Genomic DNA, 20,563 nt, shown 5'->3' on the forward strand with positions numbered 1-20,563 from the left:
CCATTTTATGCCTCTCATCCCTATGCTTTTAGCAAATGTCCCTATCTTCCAACACCCCAATGTTGATACTGATGGACTAAAGCTAGTTAGAATTACCTTACTTAGGCTGCTGTCACACTATCAGTATTTGGTCAGTATTTTACATCAGTATTTGTAAGCCAAAACTAGGAGTGGAACAATGAGAGGAAAAGTATAATAGAAACATATGCACCACTTCTGCATTTATCACCCACTACTGGTTTTGGCTGAGAAATACTGATGTAAAATACTGACCAAATACTGCTAGTGTGACCGTAGCCTTATAACGTATAGCCTCTCTGCCGAATGTTTGATCCTATTTCTTCCTACTTCCAATCTCCTATTGTGTGGTAATCATTGCATTCATTTAGCATAATTTTATTTAACCTAAATTTAGCATTATTTTATTTAACCTAATTTTAAAACTTAATAAAATATCCTTAAAACCTTATTTAGATCTTCATTGGAAGAGATCTCATTACCAGCAGTCTTTACTTTAGCAATGTTAGCCAGTTGAATAAATTATATCAAAACTGAGCTTATTTTATTCTGTTTTTTTTCATATTTATTAAACATCCAAAGAAAAAGAAAAGGTGGCAGTCACCAAGCGATGTATTAAAAATCCTTTATTCTTCCATATATTGGAGTAAGGACATGCCTTTCGGGCTGCAGGTAAAACGAGAAGGTTCGGGGAGTGAACCGGACGACGGCCGTTTCGTGCGCAGTGTTTAACTACTTCCAATCCTGCAAAGTTCAGTAATCTGGGATTATGTTTTTCCCGCATGTGGTTAATCAACCGTAAAGAACCTTTCCCTGAACTAATGGAACTAAAATGTTCCCTAAATCTTGTGCACATTGGACGAATAGTTTTGCCTATGTAATAAAAATGGTAAGGACAGAAAAGAATATATACAACATTTTTACTCCGGCGGGAAATGAAATATTTAGTAGTGTGTTCTAGAGGACCTATTTTTAATGGACTATGTGTTACATGGAACGGGCAATAATTGCAATTTCCGCATCTATAATTACCTGGACTGGAGGTGGTTTTTAACCATTTTTTTTTTCCTCCGGTACTATGCGATTCTGCAGTAATATGTCTCCCATATTTTTTGTGCGTTTGTACGCAAATTGTGGATTGCCAATATTCATTTTAGCTAAATCCTGATCTGAGTGCAAAATGTGCCAGTTCTTTCTAAATGCACAACAAATCTGGGAGATATATTATTGCAGAATCGCATAGTACCGGAGGAAAACAATTGGTTAAAAACCACCTCCAGTCCGGGTAATTATAGATGCGGAAATTGCAATTATTGCCAGTTCCATGTAACACATAGTCCATTAAAAATAGGTCCTATAGAACACACTACTAAAGATTTCATTTTGGTGCAGGAGTAAAAATGTTGTATATATTCTTTTCTGTCATTGCCATATTTATTTCATAGGCAAAACTATTCGTCCAATGTGCACAAGATTTAGGGAACATTTTAGTTCCATTAGTTCAGGGAAAGGTTCTTTACGGTTGATTAACCACATGCGGGAAAAACATAACGCTAATCCCAGATTACTGAACTTTGCAGGATTGGAAGTAGTTAAACACTCCTCGAGGGGAGGAAATTACAACAAGCTTCTCCTACAACAGGAAGCAAAATGGATTCTGAGAGCTAATGCTCAAGGTCCAATAGATCTAAATGACAAGATAGACATGTCTGTTTTTTATAGAAATAAGGTTTTTTTATAGTAATAAGTGATTTATTTGTTGTTCTGCAAATTTATTTGATTGTGACTGTGTTTTTAAGATTGCACATATTTATCCAGGCTTGGACTAATTAGTGATGTCACACAGCTGTTTTTGTATTCACTATAAAGGAATGGTTTTGTTTCCCAATCACATACCTGGACCCATTGAAGCGCATTGTGCGCGAAACGGCTATCGTCCGGTTCACTCCCCGCACCCTCTTGTTTTACCTGCAGCCCGAAAGGCATGTCCTTACTCCGATATATGGAAGAATAAAGGATTTTTAATACATTGCTTGGTGAGTGCTACCTTTTCTTTTTCTTTGGATGTTTAATACGAATTGCTGTTCGGTAGAGCACCACAGCGCGATTGCATTCCACCGTTGGTCTGATTGCCATGAGAGATTTTGATCGCTGCAGTTAATTGCTCACTTGAAAGCCATCAAAAACCATCTATCCTGGTGCCGTTATACTTTTTTCTTTTTATATGGATTTTTCATATTTATAATTTTATAATTGGGCAATGTTCCACATACTACTGATTAGGTAAATTTTGTAGGAAAACAATTCAACTTTTACTATACTTTTGGAATGTGGAAATAGATCCAAACTACAAGTAGAATATATAAACTCCTTGCAGATTTTGCTTATGGTCAAACTTGAATCTAAACCACAGTGTTATTCTTTTGGTATAGAATTATATTAATGTCCGATAGTATAAATAGCATTTACATCTTCCTTAGCAATGTAATCACATTCAAGCTTCATAAATAAATGTCGTTATTTACATACTCAATCTAGTCTCTCTCCTCATATTTAGCACAAGATTTTTTTCAGACATTTGTTTCATGATTTATTGCGATTTGGTAAAAAAATCTTTACTGTGATGCATATTAAATATTATAAAATATCTCCCCATCTTTGTATAACTGATAATAGCCTTTAGAGAGCAAAATGTCAGCTTTAATTATATATTTGTCATAAAGAAAGATGCTCTTAGTCCAGATATCCCACAGGTCAGCAAAATAAATGTCATATGTCAAGAGGAAAAGTGATCATGACGCTCTAAGAATATTCACTTAGAAAAATGAAGTATTGAACGCATATTTTATGGACCATCACATAGGAGTATTATAAGTAATAATGGAGCATCATTTCTAATCTGTAAATTGGACTTTACTATGACACTATCAACACCATGCACAAATGTCTGACTATGACTAATTATTTAAAGTGGATGCTTAAAAGTAAGCAAATCTACCTCTGACCCACCCTTCCTTTTTCCAGCTTTAACGGCTACTCTTGCTCTATCTACCTCATTGTTTGGTCATGATCTTTTTCTGCCCTTTACTTTTGTTTCTTATTACTTTCACAATCTAGTCACTAGAAGGGCTGCAGATTTTGGTAATATAAAAACCATTGGCCTTTAGGAAGCCTCAATACAAGATTAACATAGCCAGGGTCTTATATCCTGTTGCTAACGGGTTTGAATTTGACTTGTATGTCCAGAATATTCTGAAACAACTCCTATCTGTGTGGACATGCACCAGCCGTAAAAGAAATATGGTTGCTCAAAAATGTGCCTTTATGTCTGGTTTTGGGCTATAACCAGGTGGTCCTTGGGAAGGTCTTAAACATCTTTATTTTCTCAACCAGGAAGTTTGTAAGAATGTCTGCACCTGGCAGACAGCAATCGTGACTTTCAGTCATAAGCATGTACTCAAATGGTAACAAAACTCTACATACTGCAGGGAGAAGGTATTCTAGCTCACCAGTCTTGCAGGATTATGCCTGTATGGGCACATGAGCTTCTTATACATGAAAAGATATCCGGTCACCGTATAAAAAGTAACTTTAATTCTTAATATTTAAAAAAAAAGTCTATATCAGACAATTAGTTCTGGATAAAACATTACCTATGTAGGTAGTATTTTGTCCAGAACTAATTGACTGGTATAGACTTTTTAAAATATTGAGAATAAAACTAGTTTTGTTATATGGTACATTTTTTTGTTGAGCTTATTTGATTTTTATGTACTTGTCATCTCTATCTATAGTGTGATTTATTCTGAAAAGATATCCAGCACTCCATGAGTGGACGAAAAGCTTCAAACTTCTTTCAGGAACATAAATATAGACAAGATGGCAAAGGAAGCAAAGCCAACGCATTTCGACTAGAAGATCTTAACCATGTTTAAGACCTTCTGATCGAAACATTGGTTTTGCTGACTGAGCTGTCCTTTTTATATTCATGTTCCTGAAATAAAATTGAACATTTTAGTCCACTCATGGAGTGTCGGATATCTTTTCACCATTAGCCTCTATATAATATTCCCAACTACACAACCAATCAATGCCCAAAGTTTTCAAAATTTATCAATGCCACTGTAGACAACTGTGATAGCAGCTACGACAATACTCACCAATAATTTGAGTCACATGATATTATTGTACAACCATCTTAAAGGGAACCTGTCACCCCCAAATTCGAAGGTGAGCTAAGCCCACCAGTGTCAGGGGCTTATCTACAGCATTCTGGAATGCAGTAGATAAGCCCCCGATGTATCCTAAAAAATGAGAAAAAAAGATTAGATTATACTCACCCAGGGGCGTTCCCGCTGTGGTCCGGTCTGATGGGTGTCACGGTCCAGTCTGGCGCCTCCTATCTTCATCAGATGGTGTCCTCTTCTTGTCTTCACGCTGCGGCTCCGGTGCAGGCATACTTTGTCTGCCCTGTTGAGGGCAGAGCAAAGTACTGCAGTGCGCAGGTGCTGGGCCTCTCTAACCTTTCCTGGCACCTGCGCACTGCAGTACTTTGATCTGCCCTCAACAGGGCAGACAAAGTACGCCTGCGCCGGAGCCGCAGCGTGAAGACAAGAAGAGGACATCATCATATGGAAGGCGCCGGACCAGACCGCGACGCTCATCGTACCGGGACCGCCCCTGGGTGAGTATAATCTAACCTTTTTTCTCATCTTATAGGATACATTGAGGGCTTATCAACAGCATTCCAGAATGCTGTAGATAAGCCCCTGATGCTGGTGGGCTTAGCTCACCTTTGATTTTGGGGGTGACAGGTTCCCTTTTAGTATCATTTTGCGTACTTACACAATCTCAGCAGTTCAACTCATCTGCTACTAACAATAAATTCCACTTTCTAATGAATACTATATATTTTTTCTCAAGAGCAGATGAATTTTTTTTTTAATTCTGGTAATAGTCGATTTTATCAAGATATATGGCAAAGTAAGTATAGTTTAGACTGACTGTTGGAGAGGAATTTCAAGCAAGTCCACAGAGGTTCAGACTGTGTAAAGCATACATTTTTTATTTATTCTATTTTTTTCTCTATGAAATAGGTAGAAGCAAAAAAAAAAGACAACATAACACATCATTATGATATAGAGTGAAAAGAAAATGATAATTGCATCATCAAAGAAAGTGATTTACAAATTAAAGCATTTTGAGAAGTATTTATCCCTAATATGAAATCAGGATGCAACAATACTGTACATATAATGCTATACATCTGTGAATTTTTACTTCTAAAATAAAAACAGTATGCACTATATCCATTAAAATACAATAACATACAAGGAGCACGACAGGCCATAATCAGCCCAACATCTTCGATAAAAAAACAACTTTGTTTCTATTTATTACAAAAGGAATTTACCTGTATTCATCTTGAGTGAACCGTGGAATTACAGATGGCTGCAGAACTGTTATTATCACCATTGTGCTATTAGATTTCACAGGGTCGCCGTCATCATAAGCTATCACAACCAGCTACAAGGAAAACACAGAAACATATTATGGGTATAACTGTAAAACAAGAAACTTTATTGTAACTATAAACATGGCTTCTCTGGTAATATGCTGTAATAAAGGCTTTAGAGTTAAGAATAAATCCAACTGTCTCATATACAAAGTATGTGGAACTTGCACCATTTTTCTTATTGACTTGGGCAAACAGTAGGTTCCAAAGTATTATTCCAGCAATTTGGAATCAATAAAAAATATAATAATTTAGCCGTACAATTTAAAGAATATGAAAGTTTAGATAAGTTAGTGATTGCACTTTTGACCAACAAAAAGAAGCCATATAGAGCTGAAATGGCTATCCACTTCAAATAATCAGATGGAGTCACATTTAGAGATGGGTGGACACCTGGATATTTGGGTTCGGCGGGTTTGGCTGAACAGTTACAAAAAGTTTGGGTTCGGGTACCAGAACAGTACCCAGACCCAAACCCGAACCCGGACCCCATTCACTTGAATGGTGGGCCCGAACATCCAGTGTTTGCCACGCTGTCATGTGCATGACAGCATGGCAAACACCACTTCTGATCGGTGGTGAAGCTATCCCCACAAGTCACAGAGCCGTGGTTCCCACGCTGTCAAAAGACAGCGTGAGCGCTCAGCTATGATCAGAGGTATAAACTTTACCTCCAGTCACTGGTGTTGGCTGATGGACTAAAGCTCCCATCATCCAACTCCTGCTGCCGCTAATAGCAATGAGAGCAAGAGCGGCTGATGGGTGTATTCATTAGCTGTCTCCTGCACTGTAAATAAATAATTAAAAATAAAAATGATGTTGGTCCCCCAGTATTTTTGATAACCAGCTGGCAAAACTCACAGCTGAGAGCTGCAACCCTCAGCTGTCAGCTTCAGCAAGGCTGGTTATCAAGAATAAACGGGTCCCCCAATTTTTGACAACCAGCCTTGCTAAAGCAGACAGCTGGGGGCTGGTATTCTCAGGCTGGTAAGGGGCCAAGGATATTGGCCTTCAACCTAAATATAGCAGCGTGCAGATGGCCAGAAAAGGCACATCTATTAGATGTGCCAATTCTGGTGCTTTGCCCGCCTCTTTCCACTTGCCATTTGGCAGTGGCAAGTGGGGTTAATATTTGTTGGGTTGATGTCACCTTTGTATTGTCCGGTGACTTCAAAAATAACAAACACAGTTATACTCACCTAGCGCCTAATTCCACTAAGGCATCGATCTCCTGTAATAAAACTGAAATTAAAAAAAAACCAATAATCTACCATGCATGTCTGTTGTTCTGTCCCATGCCATAATCCATTTCTGGGGATGAACAGTTTTCAACATGGATGGTGCCAAGATGCGACCATCCAGGCTGAGAATCACTGGTGACTGAACTGCTGCAAGTGCAGTATCAGTGACTGGTTGTGATGTCATCGAGATTACCTTTGGTCACTGAGACTCTGTTACCAGCTGGTCTGAACTGCGGTGACCTCGGTGAAGTCCCCACTAGCACCGTGAGAAAAATTCTAACGGTGCTAATGGGGATCTCACCGAGGTTACAGCAGTTCAGCCCAGTTGGGAAGGCAGCCTCCGTGATCAGAGGTAACCTCGATGTCGTCACCACCAGTCACTTATGCTGCACTTGCAGCAGTTCAGTCACCAGTGGTTCTCAGACTGGACAGTTGCATCTTGGCACCATCCAGGTTGAAAACTGTTTATCCCCACAGCGTGGGACAGAACGACAGACATGTATGGTATATTGTTGTTTTTTATTTTAGTTTTATCACAGGAGGAGAAGTGCTTAGGTGGAATTAGGCATTAGGTGAGTATAACTGTGTTTGTTATTTTTAAATAAAAAAGTAAAAGTATGTTTTGCTTTGTTTTATTTCTAATAAAAGACTTTATTCTGGCTGTGTATTTATTTACCATACCACTACAGGATTAATAATGGATGGGTGTCTTATAGATGCCTCCCCATTACTAAGTTGTGGGCTTGATGTCACTGGATAATGCAGAGGTGACATCAACCCAACAAATATTACCCCACTTGCCACCGCTACAGGGCAAGTGGGAAGAGCATGACAAAGTGCAAAGCGCAGCTGCAGGCTGCTATTTTTAGGCTGGGGGTCAATATCCATGGCCCCTTACCAGCCTTAGAATACCAGCCCCCAGCTGTCTGCTTTAGCAAGGCTTGTTGTCAAAAATGGGTGGGACCCCACAACATTTTTTTTAAATTATTTATTTAAATAATTAAAAAATATGTAATGGAGACCCCTCTGTTCTTGATAACCAGCTTTGCTGAAGCTGACAGCTTAGGGTTGCATCCCTCAGCTGTGAGTTTTGCCAGATGGTTATGAAAAATACAGGGAGACCCATGCCATTTAAAAAAAAAAAAAAATTATTTACAGCACAGAAGTGGCTGATGAATACTTCCATTAGCCACTCCTGCTCTCGCTGTTATTAGCAGCAGCATGTCTCGGATACTGGGAGCTGTATTCCCATCAGCCGACACCAGTGACTGGAGGTAAACTTTAAACCTTTGATCACAGCTGAGAGCTCACGCTGTCTTTTGACAGTGTGGGAACCACGGCTCTCTAACCGGCAGGGATGATTTCACGGCCTTTCAGAAGCAGTGTTTGCCACGCTGCCATGCACATGACAGTATGACAAACACTTGGTGTTCGAGCAGCCGAACCCAAACAGTAACACAGACTTCCTGGTGTCCATGCCCTAACAGTAGGTGTTCAGTACGGATGCCATCCTTTACTATTTGGATTCGCCCATCTCTAGTCACATTGACATTGCTGATATTCTAGAGATATGTCAATGACTGTGGTGGGACATCATATCATTATTAATTATAAATAATTAATTATGAATAAATTATGTTGTTTGTGATTAATTTAGGGAGAGGAAGTACCACCTCTTACTTGCCGGTGTCCACAGCTCTGCTATTGATTATTGGTCAGGCACGTTGCTGTGTGATGTTGCATCAGGCTCATCAAAAGAAGAGCTGCAAACACCACCAGGGAAGAGGCGGTTGCTGAATTGCTGATGCTAAATTGTAGCGCTAGACACAACTTTGGACAAAGTGGGACTGATTCTTGGGCAAATATAGCTTGACATTCCCTGGCAAACTGTGGCATGGCCAAGCAAGGTCATATTTATGGTAGTGAGGCAGATCTTTTGCATTGGGTTTATTTTATTACTGGATTGAATAATCTTTGTATTTTTTGGGAGAATTTGAAGCAAGAAAAATAAAAGAGTATACGTAGTCTTAAAACTTCTATCTAGAAATGGATTAAAACATTAAAGAGTAACGGATAGTGTTGAGCGATACCGTCCGATACTTGAAAGTATCGGTATCGGATAGTATCGGCCGATACCCGAAAAATATCGGATATCGCCGATACCGATATCCGATACCAATACAAGTCAATGGGACATCAAGTATCGGAAGGTATTCTCATGGTTCCCAGGGTCTGAAGGAGAGGAAACTCTCCTTCAGGCCCTGGGATCCATAGGGAGGTGTAAAATAAAGAATAAAAATAAAAAATATTGATATATTTACCTCTCCGGCGGCCCCTGAACTCAGCGCGGGTAACCGGCAGGCTTCTTTGTTCAAAATCAGCGCTTTTAGGACCTGAGAAACACGTCCCGGCTTCTGATTGGTCGCGGGCCGCCCATGTGACCGCCATGCGACCAATCACAAGCCGCGACGTCACCGCAAGCTATTAGCGCGCTCATTTTTGAAAAATGAGCGCGTTAATGACTTTCAAAGACGTAGCGGCTTGTGATTGGTCGCGGCCACGCGATCAGATGACAAATTTATTAAAATAAAAATCAGTTTTGCATATTTTACAAATCTAATGTTGTCTTATGTTTAATGCAGTAAAACTAAATTATAAAAAATCAACTCAACAAATCAAATGCATAACCTAAACAATTTTTAGAAGTCTACATATTTTTTCATTTCACATTATAATCCCAGCACGTGACGTGCATTTGGTATTTCTTTTAAAAGAGATTTCAAATGAAGCAGAAAAATGTTCTTATAAAAGGTGATTTTATTCATCAAAAACAAATATGACAACACACTTATTTTCCCGTCAAAACAACTTAATGCATTGCAGAACAATGGGTTGTAACCTGTACTGGAGCAAACAAAGATGAGATGCCACAAGTGCAGACAGGCAGAACTGTCTCCTGCTTTCTGCATGTTATGGACTCCTTGTGTGTGTCGTTGTATGTATTGTACCATAAAACAGAAAAATGTACATGTTACAGTAGATTGGCTCACTCTGCTGTACACAGAAGTAGACACGGGAACACTTTAGCTTTAAGAACTTCCTTTGTTTATTATAGGCAGCATAAATCAAGGTACAGTAAAACAAATACAGTCATCTGGGCAAATCGGTAAAACAAAACAAAATGGTAGGACAAAGCACAATCCTTCTGAGAATGGAGTTCCTCCCGCTCACTGCTAGCAGAACATATACTGATCAGGTGGGTTCCAAGACTAACTCTTCTCTAGAGTGTTCTTCTCCATACGCTGAACAACTATTTCCTGTAGAGGCTAGCTATTTAGGCCCCAGACCACACCCTGGGGTGGAGATAAGGTGGACATCCTCCCACCCACTCTAGGAATGTCCACATAAAACACAGCAAATTATACAAATAAGCTGTACTACCTCACAGCACTTAATGTGCTGGAGGAAAATCTCTGGGTTTTATATCACTGACATCATTAAGCCCAATGAAACATATCTCCCCTACAGCACTTTACTAGTGACTGTCACATATCCCCTCCTCTGCCCAAATCCAGGGGTTTTGGCACCCATCATTCGCTATGCAGGGGAGTCTGGACAGTGTATCTGCGATGGCATAGTTCTTTTCACAAGAGGAGAGTTTCCTACTGAGGAATAGGACTGCATTTTTGTCCCCATATATCTCCTGGGACAACACAGCTCCCACCCTGACATCGGAGGCATCCATCTGGAGCATGAACTCCTTAGTGAAATCTAGTGCGACCAAGACTGGCTGTCTGCAAAGGGTGAGCTTCAACTCCTGAAATGCTATATCAGCTTCAGCAGACTAGTTGACAATCAACAACTTTGTGCCCTTGGGAAGATCAGTCAGGGGGGCCAGCTATTATGGCAAAATTTGAGATGATTCGCTGATAGTATCCCACAATTCCCAGAAACGCCATGACCTGCTTTTTGGAGACCGGTTGTGGGCACTTTTGGATTCCCTCAACCTTGTCTACTTGCGGCTTCATCTTGCCCCTCCTGACAATGTAGCCTATGTATTTTGCCTCTTCTTTCCCCATGGCACACTTCTTTGGATTTTTGGTAAACCCTGTCTTCCTAAGTAAATGCAGGACCGCCTGGCCCTTCTGCAATTGACTTGCCAAATCTGGGCTGAATAATGCAATATCATCCAGATAAGCTGCGGCATACTTTTTGTGAGGGGCTAGGATCTGGTCCATGGCTCTCTGGAAGGTAGCTGGGGCTCCTTGGAGTTTGAACTGCATCTGGATATACTAAACACATCCGTCAGGTGTAGAGAAGGCCATCTTCTCCTTGACACTTGGAGACAGGAGAATTTGCCAGTACCATTTTGTTAAATCCAGGGTAGTGACTGACCCTACCCTCTCATCGACCCAGGGCATCAAATATGCATCAAACTTGGACACCTCATTGAGCTTCATGTAATTGTTACAGAAATGCCACTCTATCTGGTTTTGGCACAAGCACAGTAGGGCTGGTTGAGCCACTATTTGACTTCTCGATGATGCCCAGGCTTAACATTCTCTTTACCTCCTTGAAGATCACCTCACTGCAGGCTTCGGGAATCCGATATGGCTTTTGGTTCACCCACACAATGGTTCAGTCAGAATTTTGTGCTCCACAACCTGCGCTCATCCTGGTAACTCCAAAAACATGTCCGGATTCAACTGAAGCAGCTCCTGGCACTTTAGTTTCTGGGCCAGCGACAGTGTCTCTGCCACTGTGACATCCTTGACCTTGGCCTCAGGATGGGCCCCTAGGCACATTGCTTCTACTGGATCCCTGTCTTGCCACGGTTTCAGCAGGTTAATGTTGTACACCTGGCATGGCTTTCTTCTCCCTGGTTGGTGGACCTTGTAGTTGATGTCACTCAAATTTTTAACCACCTCTTATGAACCCTTCCCACTTGGCCAGGAAATTACTTTCAACCATGGGGATCAACACCAAGATCCCGTCTCTAGGGCTAAACTGTCTCAGTCTTGCCGACCAATTGTAGACCTTTGCCTGGGCCTCTTGGGCTTGAAGGGGGCTCTCCCTCACAATGGGCATCAAACTCACTGTCCTGTCCTGCATCTGGGCCACATGTTTGATAGCACTTTGGTGAGGTGTTACCTCTATTTCCCAGGTCTCATTTGCGATGTCCAAAATTTCCCAAGTGTGACTTCTCTAATGGAGAACAGTGTGTAACAGGCAATTCCAGCCCCGGCCATCCTTCTACATGACTATCTTCACCATAACTCTCAAGGTCTTGTTTAATCAAGGCTGTCCATCTTGGAATGGTACACAGATGTGCTGAGTTGGGTAATCTGAAGGGCGTTACATAACTCTCTCATTACCTTGGACACGAACAGTGTTCCTTGGCCTGTCAGAATCTCCCTGGACAGGCCCATCTGTGAGAAAATATGGACTTTCTCTTGGGCTATAATTCCAGCTGAGGAGTTTCTCAGTGGTACCACCTCTGGGTACCGTGTGTTAGGGGTCGAGTTCCCGCTCCTGCACAGGGGGAATCTCGAGCCACCTCCGCTGTGGTCTCCCATTCTTGTCCAGCCGCATTGGAGTCTGCTCAGCAAAGACGTCGGTCCCAGCGTCTTGCTCATTCTCACTCTGTTCTGAGAGTTACTGCTGCTTCTCCAGTCTCTGCCATTAAAGTCAGTGCTGGTCAGCAGCGAGCGGACTTCTCTGGGACTAAGTCCTTGTCTGCACGTACTGTCCAGGGTAAGATCTCCCGTTGGAGATCGAGGGTCATGTGCTCAGGCTCTGCAGCACATTCCATTGGTCCTTTTGGCAGGTCTTGGAAGGGCAAAGGTACTGTAGCCACTTCCTGTGCTGCTGCTATATAAACTGCGCATGACCGCACGGCCATGCGCTAGTATTGTCTTACAATTGAATGCGTGTGTTTGTTGTGAGTGCAAGTCGTTCATTAAATACCCCTACCCTATTGTATGACTGTTCGCGTATGGAGTATGGCTGCTATCTAGCGCCCGACTAATCACTCAACGTGTCACACACGTATCAGCGTCTATTGCTGTGACCGCCAGTGCGGCGCCACGCGCCAGTAGTGCACTTCCTGACCCACGTATGGGTGCTTAGTGGTGCCTGCCAGCACGGCACAGTTCGCACTTCGGTGCTCTAATTATAAGAGTTGCCTAACACACCCTGTTGCGGTGTTGTGTCAGCAAGTGGTCTAATCGGACTTCAATCCTGTGTCTTGGGGTTGTGTTCGTTGACTCCTTGCTTGCACTCTTTAGTGCGGTATTGCGGACCTGTGGTTTTACCGGGTTCGCTTCCACCGCCATATTACGCTGCCATTTACTAGCAGCAGGTTTTTACCTGCACGGTGGACCCCGGACTGCGAACGCATCTATTACATCTTTCTTGGTGCGTTCTGCCAGTCCTAACAGAGTGTCACATAGTCTTTGATCACCAAGATGTAATAGTGGCCTCTGGCAAATGTAGCTTGGGGTTCTACCAGGTCCATGGCAGTCCAACCAAAGGGAACTCAATAATGGGTAACGGAACTAGGGGACTGGGGAAGTAGGATATGGGAGCAGTTAGCTGACAGGGAGGAGAGTATCGGCAGAAATTAAAAATGCCACTGTGACACCCAGGCAAGTAGAACCACTGAAGGACCCGCTCTTTTCTTTTATCTATGCCTGGATACCCCCCAAGACATGAGAATGGGCCAGATCTAGTACCCTGCGACTATAGAGTCCTGGGACTAACAGCTGTTCTAATACTTCCTCTTGCTGTTTAGTGACAAAATAGAGCAATTCCTCATTAACTGAGTATGGGAACCTGGTGTGGTCCCTGGACTCTTGAGAAACCCCATTTATCACAGGCACATTTTCCAACGTGCATTTTAGGGTAAGATCTCACATTTGAGCAGTCACAAAATTTCCCCCCATTCAGGAATTTTGGCCTCACTGGTCACGTCTCGTCCTTGTCACCTGCTAGGGCCTCTGACTCCGATGGGGTTACATCAGGGATGAACTGGCTTATGTCTGAGTCGTTTTGTATCCCCGTGTCCTTTTTATCAACACTCTGACAACGGCATAGTCCTTGGGGTGCCCTGTAACCCTGGGATCAACTGGTTGAGAACGGTGGCCCTTATCAGGGTATCCAAGCTTCCTGAGTCTAAGAGTCTTGACTCCAGCACGCCACTAATTATTACAGAACATTCCTGTGGCCCCTCACTGGGCTGCAGGCAGGATAGGGATAATATGAGCAGCACTGCTGTTAATGTTCTTGCAGTGACGCCTCGAAGTTGCCAGGATTGAAAGTCTAGTACTGCGATGCACAATGTGTGCCACTCTGCTGTCTTGGGGAAAGCCATTCTTAAGATTGTCTTCAAGCATGTTTTAATACTCCAACATGCACTCGTCCCTTTCCAGGTGGGAAGCATCTGGCAAAATATGCTCTTGTACTGTAGATCTAATAAAGAGGCAACCCAGTAGTCAGCACTATTTCTACCCCTAAGAATATGGGCATCATGTTGAAAATAGTGCAGCAAGAAGGTACTCATGTGTCGGACGCTTCCAAGTCCATGGTGTTTGGTGGCAGGGTAACACTCAAGGTTGCTTCCTACATCCCATCCTGCCAATAATGGATTGTTGTGCATCCAATGGTTCTTCCTCCTCATCCTCCTCAATGTATTCCTTGGCTCCTGCACTTTCACTAACAATTTGCCTGGTACCATGAGCCCCCCAAGATTGCTGTAAGCTACCCTCCAATGGCACCCGCCTGTGCAATGACCGTCCGTAACTTAGAGATCTTCAGCATCCTCCTCTGTCTCTTCTTCCTCTGCGACCACCACCTCCTCCCGTAGACTATTCAAAGTGAGTTTCAGCATGTAGATGACAGGAATAGTGATGATGATGGTATCTTCAGCGCTATCTATCTTAGTAGCCATTTCAAATCTGTTCAGAAGGGTGCAGAGGTCCTTCATCTGTGCCCAATCTGCAAGCGTGATTTGCATCACATCCGTACTGCATTGGCCCAGGCAATGCAAAAGGACATACTGCACCAGGGCTCACTGCTGGTGCAACCATCACTGCAATATGTGCAGAGTGGAATTCAACCATGTCGGAACATTGCAAATCAGATGGGTAGCTGGTAGGCTAAAATGACCTGTGTAGCAATGCAAGTCGATGACCTGTGGGGTGAGATTGTCAGAAGTGAGCACACAGTGACTGATCTTTTTGCAGCAGCACATCCAGGCCGGGATAAAGACAGACAAATTTCTGTACTACCAGGTTAAGGACATGAGCCATGTAAGGCAGATTTGTGAAGTTGTCCCAGAGTGGGCTCTCCATCAAGTTTGTACCATTATGGCACATGGCCTTCTCTGGCTCCAGGTCCAGTGGAGACAGCCATTGCTCTAACTCAGCCTGTATATCTGTCCATAACTCTTGAGTTATGTGATTGAGATCTCCAAGGCACACGTATTTTAACACTGTCTGATTGCAGTGAGCCCTGGCTTTGCAGTACGGAGGTGGGGGATTATCTCTGCACCATTGGAATGCATGTCTCATTAAAGGATTCCAAGACGCGTGGATGAGCTCCTGGAACGCTTGTACCCACAGTCACCAGAGTGATCCAGTGTCAAGTCAGCAACATAGGACAAACTTGCCCTTGTTTGCTTGCCCAGGTGACTGTAGTGAGACAACATAGATTTTTTCAGAGAATGGGTGATGTTGTCTGCAACATGCTGGTCATACACCACCTGAGATACTCTCTAGTGAAAAAAGGGAGTCTCAAACCTAGATACTTGATAAAACAATGAAGTTTTATTAATACAAACATTAAAACATAATACAGAAAAAGGTGCTGGATTGTACCAAAAGAGGGACAAAATGTCCTGGGAAACCTACACACTAAACCCATTACGCATTATAGCCATGTGCAGACACTATGAACAGGGGAGAAAAAATACCCTAATAAGGCCCACTGCGCAAAGGGGTTTAGCTAGATAATGTGCTAACATAGCAGCCAAAAAGGCAATACATACAGTAGTGTGTGCACACAGAATACCGAAATAAATCCAGCGCAGTGGCACAAAGGTAAATCAACATATGTCCCAGATAAACAAAAACCGGCTAGTACATACCGCTGTACGGATCGGTGTGGAAGCCCGGACGTCCCTCTGCCCTATATTGGGTTTTTATGTTTGCCTGCTGTCGCAAAAACAAGTTTTTGCATTGCCTTATTTAGAATGCTATAATTTTTCCATATTTCGACTGATAATCATGCCACAGCTTTTTTTTTTCGAGATGAGTTGACAATTTTATTGGTACCATTTTTGGGCACATGACGCATTTTGATTAGGGTTGAGCGACTTTTACTTTTTTAAGGTCGAGTCAGGTTTCGCAAAACTTTCTCAAAAGTCGAGTCGAGTGAAATCGGACGATTATCCCTAAAAGTCGGGGTCGGGGATCAACCGAAACACGAAACCCAATGCAAGTCAATGGGAAATCTCTCTCTCCATATATTTATATTTACTTCAGCACGATATAGCAGAAAAGCCGGTAATTCAATTGCCGGCTTTTCATTTCTCCTTCCTAAACCTGACAGGATGTGAGACATGGTTTACATACAGTAAACCATGTCATATTCCCATTTTTTTGCATATTCCACACTACTAATGTTAGTAGTGTGTATGTGCAAAATTTGGGGGCTCTAGCTATATTTAAGGGTTAAATCGCAGAAAAAATTGGCGTGGGCTCCCGCGCAATTTTCTCCGCCAGAGTGGTAAAGCCAGTGACTGAGGTCCACGGTTATTGCCCCCCCCCTGGCTAAAAACATCTGCCCCCAGCCACCCCAGAAAAGGCACATCTGGAAGATGCGCCTATTCTGGCACTTGGCCACTCTCTTCCCACTCCCGTATAGCGGTGGGATATGGGGTAATGAAGGGTTAATGTCACCTTGCTATTGTAAGGTGACATTAAGCCAGATTAATATGAAATGGTTAAAAATATGAAATGGTTAAAAAACACACACACATTATTACAAAGTCTTTTAATGAAATAAAAACACAGGTTGTTGTAATATTTTATTAGACTCTTAATCCACCTGAAGACCCCTGACTTGTAACAAATTAAAAATAATAAACCAACAATATCTCATACCTTCCGTTGATATGTCCCACGATGTAAATCCATCTGAAGGGGTTAAATTATTTTACAGGCAGGAGCTCTGCTATAATGCAGCTGTGCTCGTGCCTGTAAAACCCCAGCGAATGAATGGAAACTAGGTCAATGACCTGTAGTTACCTTCATTCGCAGTGATGCACCCTCTGCTGTATGTCCTCATATGAACTCGAGCCTGGGAACTTTTCTGAATATTTTCCCACGCTCGAGGTTATATGCGGACATCCAGCAGACGGCGTATCACCGCGAATGAAGGTAACTACAGGTCATTGACCTAATTTCCATTGATTCGCTGGGGTTTTACAGCCACAAGCACAGCTGCACTAGCAGAGCTCCTGGGTGTAAATTTATTTAACCCCTTTAGATGGATTTACAGCGTGGGACGTGACAGATCATCGGAAGGTATGGGATATTGTTGTTTTTTTATTTTTCCTTTGTTACAGAGCGAGGGTCTTCAGGTGGATTAAGAGTTTAATAAAATATTACAATAACCTGTGTCTTTATTTCATTAAAAGACTTTGTAATAATGTGTGTGTGTTTTTTGACCATTTCATACAATTGGATTAATAATTGATAGGTGTCATAATTGACGCCTCTCCATTATTAATCTGGCTTATTATCACATCTTCCAGATGTGCCTTTTCTGGGGTGGCTGGGGGCAGATGTTTTTAGTCGGGAAGGGGGGGGGGCAATTATCGTGGATCCTCTCCAGGCTAGAGAGAGAAAAAATTAGAACAGCATCATATTACCAAACTTGCGGTGCAAAGCTCTCCAAACCAATATTCAAATGGCTCCAATAATATGAGAAAAAAGGAGAAAAAAGTGCTGTTTTCCTTTTTTCTCATATATATATATATATATATATATATATATATATATGAGTCTCAATGATATATATATATATATATATATAATAATAATAATAATAATCTTTATTTTTATATAGCGCTAACATATTCCGCAGCGCTTAACATTTGCACACATTATCATCACTGTCCCCGATGGGGCTCACAATCTAGATATAAACGAAACCCGACTTTAGTGCGAAGATCGTCGACCGCATGGCCAATCTCACACTAGGATTGGGTCGGGTTTCATGAAACCCGACTTTGCCAAAAGTCGGCGACTTTTGAAATTGTCCGATCCGTTTCGCTCAACCCTAATTTTGATTGCTTTCTATTCAGATTTTTAGGAGGCAAAATGAACAAAAAACAGCAATTCAGGAATGGTTTTGTGTTTTTTTTATTGCCGTTCTGCCAGTGGTAAAATTGATAAGGCAATTTTATTATTCAGGTCAGTACAATTGCAGCAATACTACATTTTTTTAAGTTTTGACGCTTTTACATAATGAAAACTATTTTATAGAAAAAAGAATTGTTTTGCATCGTTTTTTTCTGATAGCTATAAGTTTTTTTCTTTTTCCACTGATTGAATAGTTTGTTTTTTGAGGGACAAGGTGACGTTTTTATTGGAACCATTTTTACTTCCATTAGACTTTCTGATCGCATTTTATAATACTTTTTGTTCAGCGGTATGATGAATAAACACTTGGAATAGATCACTCTGTTTGTAATGACTCTACTGTATATAATGTAATAGTTTCACTTTTTGCCTTGAAGAACTGAAATAAATTAACTATATATATATATATATATATATATATATATATATATATATATATATCTACTATATAAAGCTGAATGTGTGTGTGTGTGTGTATGTGTGTATGTCCGGGATTGGCATCTGCACTGTCGCAGCTACAGCCACAAAATTTTGCACAGTCACACGTCTGGACCCTGAGAGCGTCATAGGCTATGTTGTGAGGTGAAATTTTAACCCCGCGCGTTCCAATTCACCAAACAATTTTGCCCCTATCTACATAATGGGGAAAAAAGTGAAAGGAAAAGTGTTGGAAGCGTCGCAGCTACAGCAACAAAATTTTGCACAGTCACACGTCTGGACCCCGAGAGTGTCATAGGCTACGTTGTGAGGTGAAATATTAACCCCGCGCTTTCCAATTCACCAAACAATTTTGCCCCTATCTACATAATGGGGAAAAAAGTGAAAGGAAAAGTGTTGGAGGCGTCGCATCTACAGAAACAAAATTTTGCACAGTCACACGTCTGGACCCTGAGAGCGTCATAGGCTATATTGTGAGGCGAAATTTTAACCCCGCGCGTTACAATTCACCAAACAATTTTGCCCCTATCTACATAATGAGGAAAAAAGTGAAAGGAAAAGTGTTGGAAGCGTCGCAGCTACAGCAACAAAATTTTGCACAGTCACATGTCTGGACCCCGAGAGCGTCATAGGCTATGTTGTGAGGTGAAATATTAACCCCGCGCTTTCCAATTCACCAAACAATTTTGCCCCTATCTACATAATGGGGAAAAAAGTGAAAGGAAAAGTGTTGGAGGCGTCGCAGCTACAGAAACAAAATTTTGCACAGTCACACGTCTGGACCCTGAGAGCGTCATAGGCTTCGTTGTGAGGTGAAATTTTAACCCCGCGCGTTCCAATTCACCAAACAATTTTGCCCCTACCTACATAATGGGGAGAAAGTGAAAGGAAAAGTGTTGGAGGCGTCGCAGCTACAGAAACAAAATTTTGCACAGTCACACGTCTGGACCCTGAGAGCGTCATAGGCTATATTGTGAGGCGAAATTTTAACCCCGCGCGTTACAATTCACCAAACAATTTTGCCCCTATCTACATAATGAGGAAAAAAGTGAAAGGAAAAGTGTTGGAAGCGTCGCAGCTACAGCAACAAAATTTTGCACAGTCACATGTCTGGACCCCGAGAGCGTCATAGGCTATGTTGTGAGGTGAAATATTAACCCCGCGCTTTCCAATTCACCAAACAATTTTGCCCCTATCTACATAATGGGGAAAAAAGTGAAAGGAAAAGTGTTGGAGGCGTCGCAGCTACAGAAACAAAATTTTGCACAGTCACACGTCTGGACCCTGAGAGAGTCATAGGCTTCGTTGTGAGGTGAAATTTTAACCCCGCGCGTTCCAATTCACCAAACAATTTTGCCCCTATCTACATAATGGGGAAAAAAGTGAAAGGAAAAGTGTTGGAGTCGTCGCAGCTACAGAAACAAAATTTTGCACAGTCACACGTCTGGACCCTGAGAGCGTCATAGGCTACGTTGTGAGGTGAAATTTTAACCCCGCGTGTTCCAATTCACCAAACAATTTTGCCCCTATCTACGTAATGGGGAGAAAGTGAAAGGAAAAGTGTTGGAGGCGTCGCAGCTACAGCCACAAAATTTTGCACAGTCACATGTCTGGACCCCGAGAGCGTCATAGGCTATATTGTGAGGTGAAATTTTAACCCCGCGCGTTCCAATTCACCAAACAATTTTGCCCCTATCTACATAATGGGGAAAAAGTGAAAGGAAAAGTGTTGGAAGCGTCGCAGCTACAGCAACAAAATTTTGCACAGTCGCACGTCTGGACCCCGAGAGCGTCATAGGCTATGTTGTGAGGTGAAATTTTAACCCCGCGCTTTCCAATTCACCAAACAATTTTGCCCCTATCTACATAATGGGAAAAAAATGAAAGGAAAAGTGTAGGAGGCAAATTGACAGCTGCCAGATGTG

General features: G+C 42.0%; 1 protein-coding gene across 1 annotated transcript in view; it reads right to left on the bottom strand.

The window, feature by feature from the left end:
• The window catches only part of PCDH15 (protocadherin related 15), a 2,320,333-nt gene that overhangs the window by 570,250 nt on the left and 1,729,520 nt on the right, over window positions 1-20,563 (bottom strand). The window contains exon 24 of the mRNA XM_069753541.1: window positions 5,432-5,544. Coding sequence (XP_069609642.1) covers window positions 5,432-5,544 — 113 coding nt within the window. The remainder of the gene's footprint in view (window positions 1-5,431; window positions 5,545-20,563) is intronic.

Source organism: Ranitomeya imitator, chromosome 2 (genome assembly GCF_032444005.1).
Source record: "Ranitomeya imitator isolate aRanImi1 chromosome 2, aRanImi1.pri, whole genome shotgun sequence".
Lineage (NCBI taxonomy): Eukaryota > Metazoa > Chordata > Amphibia > Anura > Dendrobatidae > Ranitomeya > Ranitomeya imitator.